The 10,072-nt window shown below is 42.5% G+C and overlaps 1 protein-coding gene across 4 annotated transcripts in view; it reads left to right on the forward strand.

Annotated features, from left to right (window-relative positions):
- Window positions 1-9,108, forward strand: part of Dok5 (docking protein 5) — a 143,888-nt gene extending 134,780 nt beyond the window's left edge. For all 4 annotated transcript variants that reach the window (XM_020176797.2, XM_074075006.1, XM_074075005.1 and 1 more), the window contains exons 7-8: window positions 2,568-2,688; window positions 8,326-9,108. In XM_020176797.2, the coding sequence (XP_020032386.1) occupies window positions 2,568-2,688; window positions 8,326-8,390 (186 nt within the window). In that variant the 3' untranslated portion in view covers window positions 8,391-9,108. The remainder of the gene's footprint in view (window positions 1-2,567; window positions 2,689-8,325) is intronic.
- The last annotated feature ends 964 nt before the right edge of the window (window positions 9,109-10,072 follow it).

Consider the following 10,072-nt stretch of genomic DNA (forward strand, 5'->3'; position numbering starts at 1 on the left):
CAATCTTAAGATTTGAGGTAATTTTAATTTTTCTAATGTGAAAGTATTACATAGCTTATGAAAAAATCAAATTATATAAAAGTACGTGACTTCTTTAACAAGGAGGAAGTCTATAATTCTCTATAGATACTCCCAAGTACCCAATTTTAATTTCTCCACATGGATGCTAACTTATATTTCCCCCAGTGATGTATGTGAGCACCTTTCACTCTTCCTTCCCCAGTTTGAGTGATTTGGGGGAATGAAGGGGAAGTTTGCTGCCAGTCTGTCACAAAGTGACTTCCTGAGTCTTCTCACTCTTAGAGAGTTATTCAGACATGAGAAGGCATTTATCATCATTTTTCTCTAAGGACAATTAAAATACTCCTTTCATAAAATTAGACATTCTTTCAAAGGGTTGAAGGAGAAACAGTGAGCTAGTCTTTGCTCTGTTCTCTACAAAACATGTCATTGATGTCACTTTATTCTTGTTCCTCCTTAAGCTTTCTAAAAATACCACCAAATCGTGCTGGGCTGCTTAAATATATATGCTTCAACGTGATGAATAATTTGAAGACGGTGTTATGCCCCCAAGTGTTTCCCTATATTAAACTTTTATTTATACTAAATATAATCTCTTCATATTAAGAAAATCAAATAACCAGGACTTCTGAATTCATCTTTTTCCTTCCTTTATTTCTTGCATTCCATGTAAATAAGGTTGAATGTCACCGGTAAATAGTTGCCTTTTTCTTCTCTTTTTGAGATTTTTTTTTTTTTTGCAGATTCAGAGAGAACCACTGAGCTTTCTACTAGCTCAGAGCTCAGTTTTTTTCACCTTTTGATCTAAGAGTGCATTTTTTTTTTTTTTAAGAAAAAACTATCCCTATGAAGCCACTAGGGCTTTATAATTCTATTTGGGGATACGTTTTGGTAATTGTACTGTTATGATAGGGACCAGGAATTCAATCTAGCAAATGTAAAAGCAACACATAAAATTAAATTATCTTTTGAGTGAACAGTTATTATCCTTTTTCACTGTGAGTCCAGTCAACTGCAGTGAGTTCTGGTCTCCAGGGTTTGCAGCCTCCTATTATTTTGGTTTTCCTTAGTGAATGTGCAGACACTGTACCTGAAACTTCTGTGGAGGAGGAACTTGTCTCTAACCATCACCATCATTTCCATTTCTCTTCCTATACCTACTGTCTGCCAAGCAAGGCAAGGTGTCATCTCACCAAATTCTCACACAACTTAGGAAGATAGGAGTTGAATGCAACCATTTTTCATGAGCACCTAAACTGGCATTCCACTAGGTATGGTGTTCTGCAACTCACCCGTGCTTCCTTCATGATACAACGCAATTTCCTTTTCAGTTTATCTCAGTCCTCCATCTTCATGTGAAGCACTTGTCAAATGTTCCATTGTCTATAATGAACCAGATTTTGACCAAGGGACACTTCAGTTTCCTCCAGATTTTAATGACTACAAATTACACCTCAGTAAACATCCTACACAGATCTGTAGACATGTGACTGCATTTTTTAAAGACTGGGATGGGAATGCTTGACACTCAAGTATCCAGGAAGTCAAACTTTGCAGATAGTCACTTCTCGAGCAATGGCTTAATAAAGTGTATCATGATTGTGTCTGAGACAGGGCTTAGATGAGGGTGGCTGGAGGGCTACTTCATCTGGCGTGCCCATCCTTCTTGTGTGTGTGGTCCCTGTATACCTTTCCTTTTATTCTACCCATCCTACTAGGCCGTGTCTCTGACATTCCCTTCCCTGTGTGTTCCACTCCCCTTGTGTGGTAGGACAGGACGTTGGCTATTCTGTAAGGACCTGGGGGACTCTGACTGCTTCTTCCCTTTTTCTCCATCAGTGTGTGGAACAAGACAAGCTGAGAAAGGCACTTGGGCAAGCTGACAGAGTTGGTTCTCAGGCTAGTGATAACGCACCCACCTGAAAGCAGCTTAAAGTGCACAGAAGCCATGACTCATGTGGTGAAGTCTGGGGCTGGCCTCTGTATGCAGGCAGATCCGGGTCTTAGTGGGGCTTGTCAGAGCCTTGCTCTTCTTTTCTTGAGTGTTTTCTCTTCACTGACAGGTTCTCCCTTTGTTTTTCTGAGATAAGCTCTGACCCTACCCTGCGAGAAAGCTCTTTCCTTCCATTCAACATTTGTTTCTTGCGTACCTACTGTGAGCCGGGAAGTATTTTTGATAGTTGCATAAAGTCATGAACAAAACAGACACAAATCCTTAGTTTGCCTCTTTTGATTTCTTTGTTCTATAAACAGTGGGGGTTGAATTATATCAGCCTTTGGTGGGTCACCAGCTCAATCCTAGGGTCTATGGTTACCTCAGCCCCATCAGAGCTGGAAGGACTGAGCTATGTTGGAGAGAAGTTCCCAAAGGAAAGTCAATACTGTGTGCAGATTGAAGGATGGAGCCACTTAGCATGCAAGAGCAACAGCTGTCGGCCACCCCAGTGACTCTGTGGTTCTGGGCCTTGGCTCTCTGGCATTGTCCCTGGCTCAAGTCTCTCTCAGCTTTAGCCTTGCTGACTTTACTCCATTCTCTTTGACCACAGCTCCAGATGAAGATGAGCGAGCGTGCCGCCTCGCTGAGCACCGTGGTGCCCCTGCCTCGCAGTGCCTACTGGCAACACATCACACGGCAGCACAGCACGGGGCAGCTCTACCGCCTGCAAGGTAAGTGGGTTCACTGTCTTGGGGTGTGGGCGGGGGAGAGCCTGTGCTCAGGGCAGGGGGTCAGCTGGGATCAGATCACTATTGTTACATGCTGCTCTGGTGAGTCCCTTCCTCCCTGGGTGAGGGCACCCAGCAAGGCCTCATGACAGGGGGCACTTCATCTTTCTAGAGCCCAGATCCTCTAAGATTTGCACCTATCACAATATCCTGTGTGAAATTATTGAAATGGAGATTCTTAGGCCCTCAGACCCAGAGGTCATGGAGCCTAAGAGGTGGGATGTGGCAGAAAAGTCTACCTTTTAAATAAACCCCTACAGAGTCTGGCATCCAGGCTTGGAGAAATACTGCATGGTTTAATAGCTAACAGCATCAGCACCACTGGGGAATCTGCTAGAGATGCAGATTGTCAGGTCCTCCCCAGACCTACTGAACCTGGGCAATCAGCCTTCTAGGTGCTTCTCCTGAATGGTCCAGGTAAGAACCACTCCTCTGTGAGACAGTGTCCTGGGCAAAAGCAGGGAGTCATGGCTTCTGGCCACACTGTATCACTTCAGGCAAATCTGAATGAGCCACTTTCCAGAAACCACAGTCTCTGAAGCAGGGTATAGACCTGCTCATTGGGGAACCAATAAGAAAAATTAAGCATCATATTTAAGCCCTTTCTTACTTTTTAAATTTGCCTTTTTATACTTTTATAATAAAAAGGAACGATGTGTTTATACCTCATTTATAAGCAAACCAGCAAAGAAACCTATGTGATCCTCTCTGAAGAACTTTCACTCATGAGTGCAAGATGCCCCAAACTGAGAGCAGGTGCCCTCCTTGACACCCAGCTTCCATAAATTCATTGAATGCAGGACAGAATGAGTGACACTGAAAACAGCCTCAGTCATCCATGTCTGCCTTGTGTCCAGGTCCACTAATCTTCTTTAGCTGCTCATGCAGGACCAAGAACTTCCTCCTTGTCACTCCTGCTCTGGACAAAAGTTCCTGGAATGCTTTGTCCTCCTGTCATCTGAGTTAACGCTTGCTCACCTCCAGGTCTCACCATCAGTGTCCCCTCAAGCTCTAAGGAGCTGTTCCCACTAGCTTACTATGAGCAAATCTTTCCTTTTCCCCCCCTCCTCTCCCTTAAAACATGAAATCAAGGACAGATACCTGGTGGCCCTATGGGTACCTATGATGAAGTTACCAAGATATAATTTCTTTTTGTTTTGCTTATCCTTATGGGTGGTGACTCATCTGGCTAAGTCCTCTATCTTGATGGATTTCAAGCCTTCGTTTCCTGGCAGATCTGTTGGCTAATCTTGGAAATCAGACAGGTTCTCATAGGAGAATTAATCAAACTGGTTGAGAAAAAGGCTCGTTTCCTCCCTAAATTTAGTCCTAGACTGCCACCTGCTGTTCAATTTTGGAATTTTTATTTTATTATTTCTGATAGAGGAAGGAATGGCTTGGTTTTGACATGTGACCCATGCATGAAGACATTTAATTTACCTTCCTTGCTTACTCCAATCCACTTGCCAATTTCATATAGAAATTCTCTCCTATGGTTAGGTGCACAATCAACATGTGAGAGAGATTTAGAATAAAAACCAGAAGACATTTATGAAAGAAAAACATTTGACAAATCTTTGTTAAACACCATATTCCCTGGATTCTTGGATTTAAAAAAAAAAAAATTCACCAAATGTGTTCTATGAGTGCTGGCAGACAACACTCCTCCAAAAAAAAGTACAGTGCCCATCAAATTTGGTGGAAATGCTGCAGGTTAAACTTCTTTTCTTGGAAATTTAGAATACAAATCAGTATTTTCAATCCTCTGAGATATCCTGCAATAAATAATGGGTTTAGTATTACTTAAATCAAATCTCTGCAATTTTTTTGAACAAGAAGCCTCTTTTCTCCTTTTTTAGATGAACAAATATTAGTATACTTCCAGGGAAGTGCTGAAATCCCTTACCCAGTCCTTATAGGGGAGACAGGTGCATTCAGTGGGTGTCTTTTCTACAGCTACTCTTTCTGAGGACCTGCTGAGGACGAGGCTGTGCATAGGCACCTGACCTCCAAACAGATGACATGAGAGACTGTATTCTCATTTGCTACTAAGAAATCAAGAATTTTAAGGGTTAGTGCCGTGTCCAACATCTCGTAAGCAGTTACGGTTTAAGGGTTTCCTTTCTTTATGCATCCACCCCTCGCTCACTTACCTCCCTCACATTTACTGAGATCTACTTTTGGCCAGCCCTATGCTGGATAACAGACATATATGGGGCTAATGCCCAGGCTGTCTCTTCCGTCCTGGAGCTCAAAATGTAATAGGAGAATCACAGGCAATAGTTAAGTAAACATTTAATTTCAAATTCCATACATGTCAATGTAGAAAAGAAATGTTTACCATATATATAGAAAGAAGTGTTTATAGAAAGTGAGGCAGAGTTGCTGGCTTGGGGGAGACCTGACCTGGGACTTCGTCAGACGGAGTAACCAGTGGAAGCCCCAGCATTGACCTTAGGACTTTAAGTCTAGAAGAGCCAGCCATCCTGAGAGCCTGGGAAAAGCATTCCCCACAGAGAGATGAGCAAGTGTAAAGGGCCTGAGGCAAAAATGAGGGGTGGAGAGAAGGGCCTCAAGAGCAGTCAGTGCCGCTGGGGCCTAAAAAGTGTGAGGAGAAAGCTGTGGTGATGTTGAAGTGGCTATGATGTGCTTATGTAAAGTGTGCAGAGAAGCCTTAGAGAGCTAAGCACAGGCGTGGTAGGCTGAATTCACATTTTAGTTCAAGGATTGCAAGAGAGTCAATGGGACAGCAGCTCCAGCACCATTGCACATGAGCTGTGCAGTGTCTAGCTTCAGTGCTGTGGGCCTGTCTCAGGCCCTCACCTCTTCCTCAATGTTTTCACCTTACTCTAAAGATGCCACTGCGCCAGAATTTTCAGAATGCATTCACTGGAATTGCCTTAAAGATAGCATCACTTATTTCAAAACGAAAGCAAGGGAAAATACCCATCTCTGTCATTTATTAAATAGGAGATCAAAGAGTGGCACCGGAGGCTGTGCCTCTCTGCCAGCACTTTCTACCTACTTTATTTGGTTTCCCCAGCTGCTGGAGTTGGTAAGAGCAGGACTATCCTCTCCATCTCAACAAATGAAGAAATGGAGACCTGTAGTGATCAAGTACTGGCCCAGGATCACAAGGCTGATGACACCGGCCTTCTGAGTCATCTTATGACCGTGGCTGTGGGAGCAACCCCATACCCATGAGTGGTTCAAAGGCAACATGCCTGAGGTCAGGGTTGTCCTCAGGATTGGTGCCAGGCCATGCAAGTTACGTACCCATTTTGAGAGTGATAGATTCTTAGAGCAAGAGACTACTTCGGGGATGTTCATATCGTTTCAGGAGTGTGACTTCTAACACTCACATACATTGGATATGCAGCAGATAAGAGAGAAGCAATAGATTAAGATCTGAACACATGTGAAAGGATGACAAATAAACAGGGTCTCAAAATCTTTTCTATAGGGTTCAAGCAGAACATGAAGTGAGTTGGTCAGGACAGCTGGAGTATCAGGTCCCTGGCAAAGGTCACAGTTAGCAGCAGCCTCATCTGAGGGCAGTCTGCAGCCCCCTGTTAGTCATCTTGTAGCAAATGTAGGGCCAGTTTGTCTTCCAGTTTCCAAGAGAACAGGGAAATTAGCACCTTTATGGGAAGTCTGATGCTAATTAAATATCAACAAGCAATTCCACTTGTTGTAGGAGCCTGAATCTATGCATGCTGGGGAGTGTCTGGGCCCAGGTGCCTTCTCCAGGCCAGTACCAGTTTGTGACCCGCACCCCCTGGAAATATATGGGAGGGGATGAAAAATTCTTTGGTCATTTTTGTCCTTAAGCTAAGCACAGCTTTCAAACCAAGCTGGAAAGATCCAGTTACCCATCTTGCTAGAAGCTGTGAGGGCTCTCAGAGTGGATGACATCTGTCACTCTTCCTGGAAACTCTTGGAGTTTAAGCAGCTGTCGCTGAAGGTGCAGGCAAGGGACTTGCCCGTAACGTGAAGAGGTGGATTTTTGTGTCTGTGTATAAAAATCAGGCACATTCAAAGCTTTCTAGTAAGATCTCCTATGTCTGTTTTGTTTTGAGGTTGTGATGGGAGTAATTTTCATAAAACTTTACAGTTCACAAAGCACTTTGTGCTTTCTTTAATCCTCAATAGAAATATGTGGATGACAGAGCAAATGTTTTCCCTCGTTCTGTTGAAGAGGAAAATGAGTCAAAAGTTATGTTCTTAATAATATTTAAGAATGGGACTTGAATATAAAGGGGAACTGTTGGGGAATCATGGAGAGGGGAAGGGGAAAGGAGAGGGTATGGGGGTGGGGGGGCTTGAAGAGGATTGCAGTACCTTACACATTGTATGTATGAAAGCAGCATAACAAACCCCACGAAACTGTTTGAAAAGGATGGGGAGGAGACTGGGGGACTAAGAGAACATAACAGATGAGGTGAATTTGTTCAAAGTACACTGTACAAATCTATGGCATTGTCACAATGAAGCCTCCTTGTACTATTAATATATGCTAATAAAAAAATAGGCAAAAAAAAGTTATGTTCTTCCTTGCCTACTATGTTCATGCTTTGGTGGGAGGATCAGAGAGGCCTTTGCTGAGGTCCTAGTACAGTCAGGGCTGTCCTTGCTAGTGGATTTTAGAACATCAGCTTAAGGCTTGAAGACCACATGCCACCTTCACCCTTTTTGCTTGGTTCAGTGATAAAAACATTCTTTTTTTTTAATGTGTAGGTGGGGGATACAGGCTCCCTTGGCTGCGGATCTATCTCTCTGCACCTTGTGCTCACTCCATGCCCACCTTTGCTTGTCAAGATTCAGAGTTCTTTGCTTAGTAGTGTAAATTTCTCGGGTTGAGGTAACCTCCAGCCAGCAGGGGGCAGTAAGGCATCTTGTTTTATAAAATCAAACTGGGGTTACTCAGAGGCCAAGTCCAGCCAGCATGCTTTCTGCTTTCTTTAATAAAGTTTTATTGGAGCACCCATGTTCATTCACTATATATTGACTGTGGCTGCTGGCATCTGATTAGTATCTGCCCTTTACAGAGAAAGTTGGTTAACCTCTGTATTATGTCACAAAGGTACTAATTCTTCTTGACTTTGCTTGGTTTGGAACCTAAACTTGATCTAAAGAAGTCTAGACAGATTTTAAAAAGTCCTCTTTTATGTTTAGAAGATATCTAAGTAAAAGCATTGTATTGTCTTATTGCTGATCAGGTTTGCAAAGAGTATTCACCCCCAAAGTTTCCATAGTTCTGTGTGTTTGTGTCTCTCTCTCTTTCATTTCCTCTAAATACCCTGGGTGTAGGGGTTGATGCAAATGAAAAATCAAGGAGGAAAATAGCTGCTAATATTAGACAGGTTACAACTGAATGCAAAGGCCACCTGCAAATGATATGTTAATCTTGCAATATCTTAAGACTCGAATTTGCGTATCACTGTGAGTGGCCTTAGGAAAAAAATTCCATGTCAGGAGTATATGTTACTGCTTTCTGTTAAATAAAAACTTGTTACTAGCTAATTTGATCATGGACTTTCTTAAAAGATAACTGTTGTTTTTAAATTCTTTTTGGAAAAGATGTCACCAGCCCTCTGAAACTTCATCGAACAGAGACTTTTCCTGCCTATCGGTCTGAGCACTGACAGTAGCTGTGCCAAATTGAATTGTTAGTGCACCTGTGATTCGTCAGCCACAGATCCACGCAGGAGGTCACAGAATGACAGCAAGGGAAGCCACAATAAGTGAAGAAAATCAGCTTAATGTCCTGGTTAATGTGTGGTCATTGGGAAACTGCAATACAGTATATATATATATATATATACATATATATATATATATACATATTATGTATTTTTTCTCCTTTTCTTTTTCTTCCTCCTTCCCTCCCCCTTGAAACCTGCTGTATAGATATCAACTTTCCCCCCTTTTTTGCAGCTGGACAAAAAGAATCAATGCCACAAAATGGTTTTCTATGGTAGATACGATGTCCATTGCTCTTCTCTGACTCTTCCTTTTGTGGATTTGTGGGAGTTTTCCTTTTGAGTGTTTTGATTGTCTGACAGTCTGTATTGACAATAAAATGGCTCTTAATTATTTGTTATTTGTTTTCAGGCTGTTCCTCAGTTATTACTTTGTGGTTCTGGTTAGTCACTGGGAATTGTATTGGTTATGTTACCGATCAGTTAAGTCAGTGCTTCGACTCATCTCACCTGGTTCATAACCAGCCCTCCAAGAAACCCTTTTGTATTGTTTACAGCATTACACGTCTCGTGCTCCTCGCGCCCTGTTCCCCCTGTTTAAGAAGCCCGTTTTCTTTGGAGTACTTCCGTAAGACATTTTAAAATAAACGATCGTTCCTCACTCGTGGTCTTCGGCCGCTGGCCGCACAGTGTTCTCTGTATCATCAGTGCTTCTCAGGGGTGTGTGGAAATTTTCCTTATAAACTGTGAGCATGGCTCTGCATTGTGCTTGATGTAAATTCAAGCATTTATGTATTTGTTCACTGAGTTTTTAAGCTGCTCTTACTGAGTGTCCACTGACTCCTGGCACTGTGCTAGAGTCCAGGAATCTATACTGAATTCTAGAGGATCCAGAAGATCTTAATTCCAGAGGAGGACAGCAAGGAAATAAGGTTGCAAATACAGTACATAGTGACACTTGCTAAATGGGTCCCCAGTGGTGATGGACTTCTAAAAAGAAGGTTACTCTCTTTCCCAGGCTTGCTCACTGGAGAAAGGCCAGATGGGAATTGAGTGTCCAGACAACTTGAGATTAGAGTTTAGGGTTCCTAAAAAGCTGTACACACAAGAAGGGATGGGACACATCTTATTCACTGCTCTATTCTAGTAAGGTTGCCGGACAAAACACAGGATACCCAGTTAAATTTGACATTCAGATAAACGATGCTCATGGTTTTATTATAGACGTGTGTGGCCCAAATACTGCTTGGGACAGGATTATATTTTTAAGTGTTCATTGTAGATCTGAAATTCCAGTTTACCTTGATGGTGTTGCAGGAGTTTGCTAGCTGAGATACAAGACTCTTGAGGCAATTAGCAGGAAGCAATATTTTATTGTGCCAGCACAGACTCAGCAGACTCATGTCCAAAGGCTGAGCCCCGAGAACAAAGGGGTCTCACCTTATAGACCCTTGTAAGCAGGTTACAGAAGCAAAAAGCAAGGTCTAATCCATATATGGTTATATTTAATTTTATTGGCTACTTTACTCTAGTGCTATGTGACCTTCCTCATGTTCAGATTTCTCAGGTTTTATCTCTCTGCTACACCATCCCTACCTCCCTGCTACTTTCTCAGGACTCAGGCC

The sequence above is a fragment of the Castor canadensis genome, chromosome 5, assembly GCF_047511655.1.
Source record: "Castor canadensis chromosome 5, mCasCan1.hap1v2, whole genome shotgun sequence".
NCBI classification, from domain to species: domain Eukaryota; kingdom Metazoa; phylum Chordata; class Mammalia; order Rodentia; family Castoridae; genus Castor; species Castor canadensis.